The 17,062-nt window shown below is 41.4% G+C and overlaps 1 protein-coding gene across 10 annotated transcripts in view; it reads right to left on the reverse strand.

Annotated features, from left to right (window-relative positions):
* The window catches only part of LOC110503044 (neurexin-1a), a 747,078-nt gene that overhangs the window by 402,927 nt on the left and 327,089 nt on the right, over window positions 1-17,062 (reverse strand). For all 10 annotated transcript variants that reach the window (XM_036960883.2, XM_036960887.2, XM_036960882.2 and 7 more), the window contains 4 exons: window positions 14,061-14,204; window positions 13,611-13,848; window positions 13,299-13,489; window positions 6,590-6,763 (listed from right to left, as the gene is read on the reverse strand). In XM_036960883.2, the coding sequence (XP_036816778.2) occupies window positions 6,590-6,763; window positions 13,299-13,489; window positions 13,611-13,848; window positions 14,061-14,204 (747 nt within the window). The remainder of the gene's footprint in view (window positions 1-6,589; window positions 6,764-13,298; window positions 13,490-13,610; window positions 13,849-14,060; window positions 14,205-17,062) is intronic.

Consider the following 17,062-nt stretch of genomic DNA (forward strand, 5'->3'; position numbering starts at 1 on the left):
GGTTCTGGGATTGATTTGCACGGTTCACACTAAAGTAAGGTTCATCTCTAGGAGACATAACGTGTCTCCTTCCTGAGCGGTATGATGGCTGCGTTGTCCCATGGTGTTTATACTTGCGTACTATTGTTTGTACAGATGAGCGTGGTACCTTCAGGTGTTTGGAAATTGCTCCCAAGGATGAACCAGACTCGTGGAGGTCTAACATTTTTTTTCTGAGGTTTTGGCTGATTTCTTTAGATTTTCCCGTGATGTCAAGGAAATTTGTGGGGTGGTTGAAAAACCTGTTTTAATGACTCCAACCTAAGTGTATGTAAACTTCCGACTTCAACTGTATATTTGTGGTGGTGGACACATGTGTTGTCTGAATGCAGCTGTATTGACCCTCTGACCCTCAGAATAAACGTGGCTCAGCTTTCATAATGTCTGTTGAGTGTTTTACTCTGAGAATTAGAACCCAACACTGGTCACACCAGATACTGACTGGTTTTCTGATCCACACCCCTACTTTTTTAAGGTATCTGTGACCAACAGATGTACAGTATATCTGTGTTCCCAGTTATGTACAATCCATAGATTAGGGCCTAATGAATTTATTTAAATTGACTGATTTCCTTACATGAACTGTCACAAAAACTTTGAAATTGTTTGATGGTGTGTTTATATTTTAGTTCAATGTATACTAGACAGTGTCTTAATAAAAAAGCTGTATATTATTCAGAATTTCAAGTAACTTTAATTAGTTGTAGCGGTTGTGGATAAAGTGAATGAGTTGTAATGATTTTTATTCAGTTTAATTTAGATAATTTACTAATTTATTCAACTAAACATTGCTATTATCATGAATGACGGTTTGTGGGTTAACACTTACAGTACGCATATGTTTTCATCCTATTGGTCCATATACAAATTCATAATACTGTACTGAATGAAACATATACACCATATAGTATTGAAATAATAACATACTGATAACAACAGTACAATTTGACACCCTTAACAAGGGTTGCTATCTTACAAACATGAGGTAGCTAAGACCCTATCTATTTTGATTCAAAATTGCACAATGATATATAGATTTGGTGTAATGCAATGCATGTAAATTTGGCTATGAAGACTATGACCCATGCAATAAAATAATTGTATGTAACAGGTATACTATCTGTGACAAAATAAACAAGAGTGAATATAATAAACTAGTAGAAGATGATAACAAGAGACCCTGAGGCTGTCATACGGTACAAGATGATGGAGGTGGTCCAATTCTAGATCGCCCCTTAGACCCTACGCACTTGTGGAAATCCAAGAGCTTTTCATTGGTATAAGAAACTTGGTGAAACTTACAACAAATATATCAGAGGGTAAGATGGAGCCATTTATATATTGTTTACAACTGTCAAATCCTCTGAGATCTCCACAATGATATAGGATATAGGTATAGGATCTAGGGGTCAGTTTAGAGGACAGGTGAGTGATCCTTGTGTTCCCCTCTGGGGCTGAAGCCCAATTGTTATGACACGGGAGTGAGTGGCGTAACACTGAGTTGTCATTGAGTTCGAGGGGGTGAGGGTGGAAGTGGTGGTTGTAGAAGTTTTTGTGGTGTGGGGGTTGGGGTGGTGTGAGTGGGTTGGGGTAATGTGTGTGTGTGTGTGTGTGTCGGGGTGTGGGGTGGGGTTACAAATGCAGAGGGAGGAAGAGGGATTATCAGGCTCTGTATCAAACAAACCGAAGCTATATACCTTGTAGATCAGCTTTCATCAATGCTTTATCAAGTCAGCAAAATAGTAAGGAAAGGAAAAGGCAGAATACACCAGAGGTTAGTAAAGCACTGAAATGTTGTCAGAGACTGTAATAACAGGAAACACAAATATAAGCAGGAGAGGATGGAGAGACGTCAGAGAGAAGATGGAAAGAGGTCAGAGAGAAGACATAGATATGAGATATGACAGAGAGAAGACAGAGATATGACAGAGAGAAGACGGAGACAACAGAGAGAAGATGGAGAAACAACAGAGAGAAGACGGAGAGACGTCAGAGAGAAGATGGAGAGACAGACAGAAGATGGAGAGATGACAGAGAGATGTCAGAGAGAAGATGGGGAGATGTCAGAGAGTAGACAGAGAGAAGATGGAGAGACGAGAGAGAGAAGACGAAGAGATGTCAGAGAGTAGACAGAGAGAAGACAAGAGAGGTCAGAGTGAAGACGGAGAGACGACAGAGAGAAGACGGAGAGACGACAGACAGAAGACGGAGATACTTCAGAGAGAAGACGGAGAGACGACAGAGAGAAAACGGAGAGACGACAGAGAGAAGTCGGAGAGAAGTCAGAGAGACAAAGTAACAAACAAGATTTCATGAGTCAATCAGAAACATAAAATAGGAGAGAATAAAAGCAAGGGAATTGAAGGTCGTAAGAAGTGGATACATTTTAATTGTTCTTTGAGGTGACGGAAGAAGCAGATATAATTTTAGTAGTGATAATTACGAACAATCACATACAGTACCTTCTTATTCAGTTACTCACTCACACCTACACTTCAGTCAGTCAGTCACACCTACAGTTCAGTCAGTCAGTCACAAATACACTTCAGTCAGTCAGTCAGTCAGTCAGTCAGTCAGTCACACCTACAGTTCAGTCAGTCAGTCACAAATACACTTCAGTCAGTCAGTCAGTCAGTCAGTCAGTCAGTCAAACCTCCAATTCAGTGAGTCAGTCAGTCACACCTACACTTCAGTCAGTCAGTCAGTCACAAATACACTTCAGGCATGCAGTCAGTCAGTCAGTCACACCTACACTTCAGTCAGTCAGTCACAAATACACTTCAGTCAGTCAGTCAGTCAGTCAGTCAGTCACACCTACACTTCAGTCAGTCAGCCACACCTCCAATTCAGTGAGTCAGTCAGTCACAACTACACTTCAGTCAGTCAGTCACAACTACACTTCAGTCAGTCAGTCACAACTACACTTCAGTCAGTCAGTCACACATACACTTAAGTCAGTCAGTCACACCCACTCTTCAGTCAGTCAGTCAGTCAGTCAGTCAGTCAGTCAGTCACACCAACACTTCAATCAGTCGTCACACCTACACTTCCGTCAATCACTCACAGCTACACTTCAGTTAGTCATTCACACATACAGAGAGAAGATGGAGAGACGAGAGAGAGAAGACGAAGAGATGTCAGAGAGTAGACAGAGAGAAGACAAGAGAGGTCAGAGTGAAGACGGAGAGACGACAGAGAGAAGACGGAGAGACGACAGACAGAAGACGGAGATACTTCAGAGAGAAGACGGAGAGACGACAGAGAGAAAACGGAGAGACGACAGAGAGAAGTCGGAGAGAAGTCAGAGAGACAAAGTAACAAACAAGATTTCATGAGTCAATCAGAAACATAAAATAGGAGAGAATAAAAGCAAGGGAATTGAAGGTCGTAAGAAGTGGATACATTTTAATTGTTCTTTGAGGTGACGGAAGAAGCAGATATAATTTTAGTAGTGATAATTACGAACAATCACATACAGTACCTTCTTATTCAGTTACTCACTCACACCTACACTTCAGTCAGTCAGTCACACCTACAGTTCAGTCAGTCAGTCACAACTACACTTCAGTCAGTCAGTCAGTCACACCTACAGTTCAGTCAGTCAGTCAGTCACAAATACACTTCAGGCATGCAGTCAGTCAGTCACACCTACACTTCAGTCAGTCAGTCACAAATACACTTCAGTCAGTCAGTCAGTCAGTCACACCTACACTTCAGTCAGTCATTCACACCTACAAGTCAGTCAGTCAGCCACACCTCCAATTCAGTGAGTCAGTCAGTCACAACTACACTTCAGTCAGTCAGTCACAACTACACTTCAGTCAGTCAGTCACACATACACTTAAGTCAGTCAGTCACACCCACTCTTCAGTCAGTCAGTCAGTCAGTCAGTCAGTCAGTCAGTCACACCAACACTTCAATCAGTCAGTCACACCTACACTTCCGTCCATCACTCACACCTACACTTCAGTTAGTCATTCACACATACACTTATGTCAGTCAGACCTAAACTTCAGTCAGTCACTCACACCTACATTTCAGTCACTCAGTCACACCTACACTTCAGGCAATCAGCCAGTCAGTCAGTCTCAACTACACTTCAGTCAGTCAGTCAGTCAGTCAGTCACACTTACAATTCAGTCAGTCAGGCAGTCAGTCAGTCACACCTCACTTTAGTCAGTCACACCTCACTTCAGTCAGTCAGTCACCCCTACACTTCAGTCAGTCATACCTACACTTCAGTCAGTCACACCTACACTTCAGTCAGTTTCTCACACCTACACTTGTCAGTCATTCACACCTACACTTCAGTCAGTCACATCTACACATCAGTCAGTCACACCTACACTTGTCAGTCAGTCAGTCATTCACACCTACACTTCAGTCAGTCACACCTACACTTCAGTCAGTCAGTCACACCTACACTTCAGTCAGTCACACCTACACTTCAGTCAGTCACACCTAAACTTCAGTCAGTCACACCTACACTTCAGTCAGTCACATCTACACATCAGTCAGTCAGTCACACCTACACTTCAGTCAGTCACACCTACACTTGTCAGTCATTCACACCTACACTTCAGTCAGTCACATCTACACATCAGTCAGTCAGTCACACCTACACTTCAGTCAGTCACACCAACACTGAACTGATCTTCCATGGGTTGTTTGCATTGCGTATCTTCCTCTGGAAGTTTGGATATTGAATATGGTATTGTACTCTGCTGCAGTTGTGTGGAACAGTTTACAACAATAACAATAATATCAACACATCTGTGTCATAGCATTATCATTATATAGAACAGTATTACACAGAAAGAGTGGAGGACGATGACATTGAAATTAAAACTATTAAATACAACTATTATTTACACAACACAAATCTAATCCATATTTCAAGAAGATTGCTTCTGGCAAACACGCAGACTCACTAAGCATGCACAGAGCACAGTGTGTGTGTGTGTGTGTGTGTGTGTGTGTGTGTGTGTGTGTGTGTGTGTGTGTGTGTGTGTGCTTGTACAAATGTGGTCAGTCATATTAATCTGATTGAGAGTAATCTGATTATACTGTCAGTGTCCCAACTTCTGCCGAAGTTTTCCCTCTCCTTGTTTGGGCGGTGTTCGGCGGTCAACGTCACCGACCTTCTAGTCATAGCTGATCCATGTTTCATGTTCCATTGGTTTTGTCTTCCATCACACCTGGTTCCAATCCCATCAATGACATGTTGTGTATTTAACCCTATGTTCCCCCTCATGTCCTTGTGGGTGATTGTTTATTGTAAGTGTTTGTGTACGTCTTTCCTGGTGTGTGTTGGGTTATGTTACCCCTTGATTTTTATTATTCTGTTTTCCGGTGGGTTTTTGTTAATAAACTGCGCTGTTGGAAACACAGTTATTTCTCTCCTGCGTCTGACTTCTCTGCCGCCAGGTCACACCATTACAGTCAGTGAGTGTAATCTGATTATACTGTCATTGAGAGCAATCTGATTATATGGTACCCGAATTAATCAGAAATGATGAGGGTAGAGGACTGGCAGCTGTTAACAAATTCTAACAGCATACCAACATAGTTTATGGAGGTTAACATGTGCCACGGGTGAGTTTTTTGTACGTGTGTGTGTGTGTGTGTGTGTCTGTGTGTCTGTGTGTCTGCCTGTCTGCGTGTGTATGTGTTTATATGCATATGAGAGCAGAGTACAAGGACTGTTGACAAACAAGGAAAAGTGTTCACATTATTGAGAAGTGAATGAAAGGTTGGTTAATGAATTACGTAAGAGGCTGATGAATCACAGTGTGAGGCTGTCAAGACCAAAGTAGAAGCATTGGGGAACTAATGTTGTTTCTAGAGTGTGGAATGCAAATGGTTCTTTCATAGTGACTTCTATGTAGAAAGATAACATGTATTCCCCTTTGGAAGGCTGGTGGACTTTAAAAGGTTATTGTCTTCGTTTCTTCAATGTTCAACCAGCCTTTGCACTGAGGAAGGCATCTTAGAGGAGAGTTCACTGGTTGCTTGACTGTATTTTACACCATGTATAGTCCAGTGTACACAAATAACCATGACAGTCATTCAATGATTACAGTGAAAAAAGAGAGGAAATCATTATGAATAGCTCAGATTTGTCCACAAATATTTGAATTTGAGAATTTGAGTCTTACCTCTGTTATGATAGTAGCCAGGGTGTCTTATCTCTGTTATGATAGTAGACAGGGTGTCTTATCTCTGTTATGATAGTAGCCAGGGTGTCTTATCTCTGTTATGATAGTAGCCAGGGTGTCTTATCTCCATTTTGATAGTGGTCAAGGTGTCTTATCTCTGTTTTGATAGTGGCCAAGGTGTCTTATCTCTGTTTTTCTACATGCTACAGGCAGAAGAGGATGGGTCACCCTAGGCCAGGTTACTCTACATCACTTTGTGACAAAGTCTAATGTAAAAAGGTCTGAAATACATTTGATTGAGTTGTCACCTTCTCAACCCTTATCTATCTGGCCCACACATGCCAGGGTTAGCTTGGGTTAGCTTGTGTTAGTGTGTGTTAGGGTGTGTTTACCTTCGCAGCCCCTCTCTATCTGGCCGACACATGCCAGGGCATCTGACATCAGGTCCGGGAGGCGTCCATTCAGGTCCACCGATGCTAGGCAACCCTGGAAGCCTTCCTTGGCGTGAACTAATTTGGGAAGCTCCTTGTACGTCTCTTTGGCCACGCCACCTACATACAGGTCGCCTGTGAAGGATGGGGGAGGAAGAAGATGAAGACTAGTGGCATGTCAAGAAATTAAATCTCCAGACAAGCAGCGTATAGGAAATAGCTCTCTGGTTGACGTCTTCCATTATTAATAGGAATGAAGAAGATGAGGTGAATACACATGAGGGGGCAGACAAAGGGACAGGAAGTGTTAATATGTCACTGGTGAGGTGACTATTCAGAATGAGAAAGGGAGAGAACAGACAAATGGATTGGTGCTGTTCAGTAAAACAACCCTATACACCAAGTCACTGTGCTCCGTCATATCCTCACATGATCTCTCCTTGCTATGAGAATGATACTCAACTACTTATTTCCTTCCCCCCAAGATGTAGCTGCATGCCCACTGCAAGACCTCTCCATCACAGATGACAACTCCACGGTGTCCGCCTCCCAGAGCGCAAAGAACCTTGGCGTGACCCTGGACAACATCCTGTAGTTCTCTGAAAACATCAAAGCAGCGACCCGCTCCTGCAGGTTCATGCTCTACAACATCCGTAGAGTACGACCTCACCTCAAACAGGAAGAGCAATGGTGCAATGTTGCTGGACTAGAGCAACAAGACCATGGTGCTTGCCGAGAGAGCAGCAAGAATAACTTCTCCTCTCTTCCTTCAGCCTACACTCAAACCCTACACCCCGAACTGAGTACTACATTCTGCCACCACACAAAATGTGTTTTTTTGGCAGAAATGCCTTGTGGAACATTTTAACTTTCATGTTTCTTAATAACAAACTTGTATTCCATCAGTAAATATGGATAAATTGTTCAATTTCGGGCCTACTTGGTTTAGCCACAAAAAAGGCAGGAACCTTCCCTCTAGCCATGAATTGCTGAGATAATGAGTGGGCTAGACATGCCGAGAGATGAGTTTCAGATGGGTCTGCGGTGTAGCATCTTGTGTCTATAAAATTAGCTTATCGTTATGTTTAGATAATCCTTTCTACTGCAGTTTTTTTTTTTTATTTAGCAATGGAGAACTGCAAATATGTTGCTACTGCTCTCAATAAAATTGCTGCCCTGAATTTATCAGGCGCTATCGACAAAGGTAAGTGGGAAAAAGTTCTGATGTACTACTTTCTGGAGGACGATCGTGTCATGCTGACTCTCTGACTCTGAAAATGAGACGATGAGGAAATCCCTGTTTTAGGTAAAAATATTTCAATTGAAGAAGACTTCTGATGACAGTGATGGGGAAGAAACGGCAATCAACAGTTTTGTTGTCACGGAAGAAGTTGACCGAGTTTTGAAATCAGCGGAATGTCTGGTAGAAGCAGAGTATGATAAGGAGATGAATAGATTGATTGCAAATGCAGAGGGAGTTGCAAAGAGAACACAGAAGGCTGTTGTAAACACCTGTCTCTGGATTACATCTTCAAATGAAGGGCAAACGTGGCATCCGTGACAGAGAGGGAGAAAGATATGATGATTCTTATGGCATTGCACACAGTCAGTGTGAACCAGAGCGACTTGACAAAACAGATCAAGCAAGATGTACAAACAAAACGGAAACGACACAGGACGTCTTATTTAATGAAAGGGGTTGCAGTATGCCATGAAGCATTTATCCATATATACGGGTAAGAGTCTAGCTACAGTTTCAGATATTATAAGTTTCAAATTTTTTCAGAAAGTTGTTTTCGTTGTAAATGAAAGCTGACTGTTAGCTAGCTAGCTGACGTTAGATGGCTGGCTTGCTAGCTAACATTACGTGTATGATCTGTGTAGTAATGTTATCTCAGAATGCCATTTCACATGGCTAGTTTTAGCCTAGTGTTAGCTAGCTAACTAGCTAACATTGAACCTATTTGGTTAACTTTAGCTAGCTATGACAATCGGTTTGTATTGCTAGTACTCTTTGGATTGGGATTATGGTTCATTGTTTAGCTAGCTATCTACATGTCTAAACAAAAAGAGACCAAGTTAAACTGTTAGCTAGCTAGCTGACGTTAGATGGTTGGCTCGCTCGCTAGCTAAAATTATGTTTATGATCTGTGTGTAGTAATGTTATCTCAGAGTTCCATTTCTCATTGCTAGTACTCTGTGGATTGGGATTATGGTTGTTTAGCTAGCATGTCTAAACAAAAGACTCCACTTCGCCAGATGATTACATGACCCATCAATTTAGCCATGTGTGTCTAACAGAGATTATAGCTATCTAATGAATAATAATGCTAAAATATTTGTATCTGGAATTTGTCTTTCAGCATCAATAGAACACACCTGACTCTCCTCCACCACTCATACAAGGAGAAGGGTCTAATGCCAATGGTTGATGACAACACTTGGTATGTAAGGCATAAACAACACGTTGTGACTATTGAGTTTACCTCCAACATGATTGGCACTACTTTTATTGATCTCACTTTATTTCCGTATTTTCCAGAGGTATATGTAGTCGGGGTGTGGAGAAAATTGCTACCCCACATCTCAAGCACTAAGCAGGCAAATGGCTTTCACGGAGCTATGCAAAGAGAAATACTTGATTGATGAAGGAAGGTCATTCAGCAAAGGCAGCAGCGTAGTCTTCAACTACATGTAATATTTCTTCAACAACTACAGAGTTTGGGAAACACGTGTGTACCTGAATTGTGATAACTGCAGTCGCCAAAACAAGAACACATTTGTGCTCTGGTATTGTGCCTGGCGGACCATACACAAGCTCCACCACAGTCTGGACCTTCACTTCCTGATCACAGGCCACACCTAGTTTGCCCCCGACTGGTGCTTTGGCCTCATCAAGCATCGCTTCAGAAAGACCAGAGTTAACACTTTGTCTGAGATTGCTGGTGTTGTGAAGCACTTCAGATTAATATTGTTTTTGCATTATATGAGGTTATTCTTCTTAACTAAACTTGGGAGGTGAATTGATGTTGTGCAAGGTTGTAATGTCTTCTCAATTGTATTAGTTATTTCCTGTTTAACAGCTTCGATGCTCTGGAGACTGGTGTTGTTGTCACCAAGGAATGTTCGGACTGAGTCGGGACCAGGTTTCAGCTGCTGCGCAACGATGACATCCTTCCTCCCATAGATGGTCTGACTGTACAAGCACCAACTGGACTGGACACAGCTAGACAACCTTATCGTGTTAAGAAGATCAGTGAGTTTTGTGACGAAGAGGCTATGGACATCACATACCCTGCACCAAAGGCAAGGGCAGCACAGAAACAGGCTCTCCGAATATAGATTCCCTTGTTCATGCGTGGTTCGGACGGACCAGTTCATCACTGGTGGTGAGTTCTCAGTCATAAGCACTATCTGCACTGTCTCTAGTCACATGACTCTCCCCTAACACACTACTATTTATGTTTTTATCCTGCTGCTCAGCCTGCTGCTTTACCCCTGATTGTATGCATATACAGTGCCTTGTGAAAGTCTTCGGCCCCCTTGAACTTTGCAACCTTTTGCCACATTTCAGGCCTCAAACATAAAGATATAAAACTGTATTTTTTTGTGAAGAATCAACAACAAGTGGGACACAATCATGAAGTGGAACGACATTTATTGGATATTTCAAATTTTTTAACAAATCAAAAACTGAAAAATTGGGCGTGCAAAATTATTCAGCCCCTTTACTTTCAGTGCAGCAAACTCTCTCCAGAAGTTCAGTGAGGATCTCTGAATGATCCAATGTTGACCTAAATGACTAATGATGATAAATACAATCCACCTGTGTGTAATCAAGTCTCCGTATAAATGCACCTGCACTGTGATAGTCTCAGAGGTCCGTTAAAAGCGCAGAGAGCATCATGAAGAACAAGGAACACACCAGGCAGGTCCGAGATACTGTTGTGAAGGAGTTTAAAGCCGGATTTGGATACAAAAAGATTTCCCAAGCTTTAAACATCCCAAGGAGCACTGTGCAAGCGATAATATTGAAATGGAAGGAGTATCAGACCACTGCAAATCTACCAAGACCTGGCCGTCCCTCTAAACTTTCAGCTCATACAAGGAGAAGACTGATCAGAGATGCAGCCAAGAAGCCCATGATCACTCTGGATGAACTGCAGAGATCTACAGCTGAGGTGGGAGACTCTGTCCATAGGACAACAATCAGTCATATATTGCACAAATCTGGCCTTTATGGAAGAGTGGCAAGAAGAAAGTCATTTCTTAAAGATATCCATAAAAAGTGTTGTTTAAAGTTTGCCACAAGCCACCTGGGAGACACACCAAACATGTGGAAGAAGGTGCTCTGGTCAGATGAAACCAAAATTGAACTTTTTGGCAACAATGCAAAACGTTATGTTTGGCGTAAAAGCAACACAGCTCATCACCCTGAGCACACCATCCCCACTGTCAAACATGGTGGTGGCAGCATCATGGTTTGGGCCTGCTTTTTTTCAGCAGGGACAGGAAAGATGGTTAAAATTGATGGGAAGATGGATGGAGCCAAATACAGGACCATTCTGGAAGAATGAGTCTGCAAAAGACCTGAGACTGGGACGGAGATTTGTCTTCCAACAAGACAATGATCCAAAACATAAAGCAAAATCTACAATGGAATGGTTCAAAAATAAACATATCCAGAATGGCCAAGTCAAAGTCCAGACCTGAATCCAATCGAGAATCTGTGGAAAGAACTGAAAACTGCTGTTCACAAATGCTCTCCATCCAACCTCACTGAGCTCGAGCTGTTTTGCAAGGAGGAATGGGAAAAAATTCAGTCTCTCGATGTGCAAAACTGATAGAGACATACCCCAAGCGACTTACAGCTGTAATCGCAGCAAAAGGTGGCGCTACAAAGTATTAACTTAAGGGGGCTGAATCATTTTGCACGCCCAATTTTTCAGTTTTTGATTTGTTAAAAAAGTTTGAAATATCCAATAAATGTCGTTCCACTTCATGATTGTGTCCCACTTGTTGTTGATTCTTCACAAAAAAATACAGTTTTAAATATTTAAGTTTGAAGCCTGAAATGTGGCAAAAGGTCGCAAAGTTCAAGGGGGCCGAATACTTTCGCAAGGCACTGTATGTCCAAATACCTCCTTTTTGTTTGCGCGTTTAGTACACAATCCAAACTCACGATGCGCGGGCAAGTCCAGGCGAAATTTCAGAAGAAAAGTCATATTACAGTTCGTAGAAACATGTAAAATTAAGTATAGAATCAATCTTTAGGATGTTTTTTATCATGAATCTTCAATAATGTTCCAACCGGAGAATTCCTTTGTCTGTAGAAATGCAATGGAACGCAAGCAAACTCACACGTGATCAGCTCATGCCACTCTGGCAGACCTCTGACTCATTCAGCTCCCATTCCCCCCTCCTTCACAGTATAAGCATCAAACAAGGTTCTAAAGTTACAGGTCAGTAGATCCAGGTCAGTATATACAGGTCAGTATACACGTTGTTGATATGTAGTGGAAGCCTTGGGAAGTGGAATATGACCCCATAGACACTGTATATTCGATAGGCAATGACTTGAAAAACTACAAACCTCAGATTTCCCACTTCCAGGTTGGATTTTTCTCTCAGGTTTTTGCCTGCCATATGAGTTATGTTATACTCACAGACATCATTCAAACAGTTTTACAAACTTCCGAGTGTGTTCTATCCAAATCTACTAATACTATGCATATATTAGCAACTGGGCCTGAGTAGCAGGCAGTTTACTCTGGGCACCTTATTCATCCAAGCTACTCAATACTGCCCCCCAGTCCCAAAGAAGTTAAGAGGATGTGAACGATTCTGAATAGGTGTAGACCAACGAGAGCTCTCCAGTAGTAGTACCAAAACATTCAAAGGCCATTTTCTCAAAAGTGAGGTTACAAGTTTATCAACTTTCAAAGCAGAATTACTTTCCCAATTTTCCTCAAATGCGGTGTATGATAAACCATTTTGTAGCTCTGTGTCTCTGCTTTTATCCAATGTAAAAAAAACTGAAATTCAAATGTTGCTACATAAGACAAAATCAAGGCGGTCGGTCACTTATGTGGCTTTCTCACCTAGCTGTCTTAAGATGAATGCACTATCTGTGCACTCTGGATAAGAGAGTCTGCAAAAAAAAAAGAATGTTAAATATACTTTATACACAGTTATAGACCAGTGTGGAACTACTGACCCCTGCTGGAAAAAAGCAGGTACTGATATGAACTGCATGCACTTCTTGTCTAGAACTGACAAAGGGCCTTGAAGCATGCATCTGTTCCAGGATACATAATAATAATAATAATAATAATAATAATAATAATAATAATAATAATAATAATAATAAAGGGCCTTGTGATACAGTAATTCCATTAACAGGACTCTGACTGTCAACTGTAAAAGACTCCATGTCCAACAGCAGACCAGCAACCTCTGTCATACTGTACCCCAAAACCATAACAATAAGTGACGAACTCTGTCCAACAGCAGACCAGCAACCTCTGTCATACTGTACCCCAAAACCATAACAATAGTGACAAACTCTGTCCAACAGCAGACCAGTAAGCTCCTCTGTCACTCTGTACCCATAATGTCACTCGCCGTCACAGTAGATAGTAAAGTCAACCCCCAGCCCCAGGCAGCCTACCTTTCAGGTCCAGGTTCTTGGCTCCCATGGTGGTCTGGGTGGTGATCTTGGTGTCGATCTTGACGGTGTGGAGGTTGTTAGTGTCTCGTGAGATCATGACGTTGTGCCAGTGGTTATCATTCAGAGGCTTGTTGGAGTTGCCCTTGATCAGGTGAGCTCCGTTCCCCAGGTCTGATACGTAGTGCAGGTAGCTGGAAAAAGACAGGTAGTGACGTGAATAATGATGCAGACACACACACGCACACACACACACACACACACCCTTCAATATGAATTACTATCCTATAGTACAATTTGTCGTGACAAACCTACCCCTTGACCAGCTCGACCACAATGAAGTCGTTTCCATCCCCGCTGTTGAACAGTATGAGTCCATCTGATGAGGTGGTCTTGAACTGGAAGAACAGGTGCATAGAGTAGTAGGCCTGGAGAGTGGTCAGAGCAACGTAGCTCAACCGAGACTTGAACGTGACAGGGTCGGCAATGATGTTCTTGAAGCCAATCATGGCGTTGAGCTCACAGTAGTCAATGTCACCATTCTTACACAGGTCTACAGAGAGAATAGAATAGATACTTTGTTGATATTTTTTTTGACCAAGAACAGGAACACATTGTGAAGCACAATTCTGCAATGTACCTCCAGAGAGAAAGTACCATCTCTGCCTTGCTCAAGAGATCAATACTTTTCCATCTCCTGGCACAGGACTTGAACCAGCAACCTTCCAATTACCGACATGCCACTCCAACCTAGGGGCAACCTACCTATATAGGCCATGCCGTTGAAGGAGAGGCTCTGCAGGTGGCCTATGAAGTTAGAGGGCACCAGTGAAAGGAACCTCTTCTCTGTCACGATGCCCGTCTCAATGTTGTGGAACTCTAACTGGGTGTGGTCACCTGCCATTTGACCTATTGATTGACAGGAGTGAGTGTGAGAGGGGTGAGGGGACATAGGTAGGGGGAGGTCAATCAAAGAATGGGTTTATACACAAAGGGCTGCCTTCCCAAGACTGATTAAGATTAATAGTGGACTACCAAACTTGCTCAATGTTGAAATACTTTCTTGTCTATGTATATGTTTATGTGTAAGCCCACCTCAGCCACTCCAGTGCCCTGCACATTGAGTATGACCTGTATATACTGACTTGTAAATATTGACCTGTATATACTGACCTGTAAATATTGACCTGTATATACTGACCTGTAAATATACTGACAATATATGCTGACCTGTAAATACTGACCTGTATATACTGACCTGTAAATATACTGACATTACATGTTGACCTGAAAAAACTGACCTGTATATACTGATCTGTATAATGACCTGTGTATACTGAACTGTATCCTGAACATTATACTGACCTGTAAATACTTACCTGTAAATACTGAACTGTGTATACTGAACTTTGTATACAGACCTGTTAATACTGACCTGTAAATACCAACCTGTATATACCGACCTGTAAACTGACCTGCGTAAACTGACCTGTATATACCAACCTGTATATACTGACCTGTAAATACTGACCTGTATATACTGACCTGAAAAAACTGACCTGTATATACTGATCTGTATAATGACCTGTGTATACTGAACTGTGATTTCTGCCCTGTATATATTGTCCTGTATATATTGTCGTGTATATATTTACCTTTATATGCTGAACTGTATACTGACATGTAACTATTAACCTGTAAATATTGACCTGTAAATACTGAACTGTAAATACTGAACTGTGTAAAATGACCTGTGTATACTGACCTATGTATACTGACCTGTAAATTGACCTGTATATACTGACCTGTATCCTGAACATTATACTGACCTGTAAATACTTACCTGTAAATACTGAACTGTGTATACTGACCTTTGTGTACAGACCTGTTAAAACTGACATGTATATACTGACCTTTGTGTACAGACCTGTAAATACTGACCTGTAAATACCGACCTGTTTATACCGACCTGTATATACTGACCTGGAAATACTGACTTGTATATACTGACCTGTTTATACCGACCTGTATATACCGACCTGTATATACCGACCTGTAAACTGACCTGCGTAAACTGACCTGCATATACTGACCTGTAAATACTGACCTGTAAATACCGACCTGTTTATACCGACCTGTATATACTGACCTGTAAATACTGACCTGTATATACTGACCTGTAAATACTGACCTGTATATACTGACCTGAAAAAACTGACCTGTATATACTGATCTGTATAATGACCTGTGTATACTGAACTGTGATTTCTGCCCTGTATATATTGTCCTGTATATATTGTCGTGTATATATTGACCTTTATATGCTGAACTGTATACTGACATGTAACTATTAACCTGTAAATATTGACCTGTAAATACTGAACTGTAAATACTGAACTGTGTAAATTGACCTGTATATACTGACCTGTATCCTGAACATTATACTGACCTGTAAATACTTACCTGTAAATACTGAACTGTGTATACTGACCTTTGTGTACAGACCTGTTAAAACTGACATGTCTATACTGACCTTTGTGTACAGACCTGTTAATACTGACCTGTATATACTGACCTGTTTATACCGACCTGTTTATACTGACCTGTATATACCGACCTGTATATACCGACCTGTAAACTGACCTGCGTAAACTGACCTGCATATACTGACCTGTAAATACTGACCTGTAAATACCGACCTGTTTATACCGACCTGTATATACTGACCTGTAAATACTGACCTGTATATACTGACCTGTTTATACCGACATGTATATACCGACCTGTATATACCGACCTGTAAACTGACCTGCGTAAACTGACCTGCATATACTGACCTGTAAATACTGACCTGTAAATACCGACCTGTTTATACCGACCTGTAAATACTGACCTGTATATACTGACCTGTTTATACTGACCTGTAAATACTGACCTGTATATACTGACCTGTTTATACCGACCTGTATATACTGACCTGTAAATACTGACCTGTATATACTGACCTGTATATACTGACCTGTATATACTGACCTGTAAAAACCGACCTGTTTATACTGACCTGTAAATACTGACCTGTATATACTGACCTGTTTATACCGACCTGTATATACTGACCTGTAAATACTGACCTGTATATACTGACCTGTATATACTGACCTGTATATACTGACCTGTAAATACTGACCTGTATATACCGACCTGTATATACCGACCTGTAAATACTGACCTGTATATAATGACCTGTATGTACTGACCTGTAAATACCGACCTGTTTATACCGACCTGTAAACTGACCTGCGTAAACTGACCTGTATATACCGACCTGTATATACTGACCTGTAAATACCGACCTGTATATACCGACCTGTATATACTGACCTGTATATACTGACCTGTATATACTGACCTGTATATACTGACCTGTAAATACTGACCTGTATATACTGACCTGTATATACTGACCTGTATATACTGACCTGTATATACTGATCTGTATGTACTGACCTGTAAATACCGACCTGTAAATACCGACCTGTAAATACTGACCTGTATATACTGACCTGTATGTACTGACCTGTTTATACCGACTTGTAAACTGACCTGCGTAAACTGACCTGTATATACTGACCTGAATATACTGAGATGTATGTACTGACCTGTATATACTGACCCGTATATACTGACCTGTATATACTGACCTGTATATACTGACCTGTATATACTGACCTGAATATACTGAGATGTATGTACTGACCTGTCTATAC

This window comes from Oncorhynchus mykiss, chromosome 23, assembly GCF_057628025.1.
Source record: "Oncorhynchus mykiss isolate SJ-2025 chromosome 23, ASM5762802v1, whole genome shotgun sequence".
Lineage (NCBI taxonomy): Eukaryota > Metazoa > Chordata > Actinopteri > Salmoniformes > Salmonidae > Oncorhynchus > Oncorhynchus mykiss.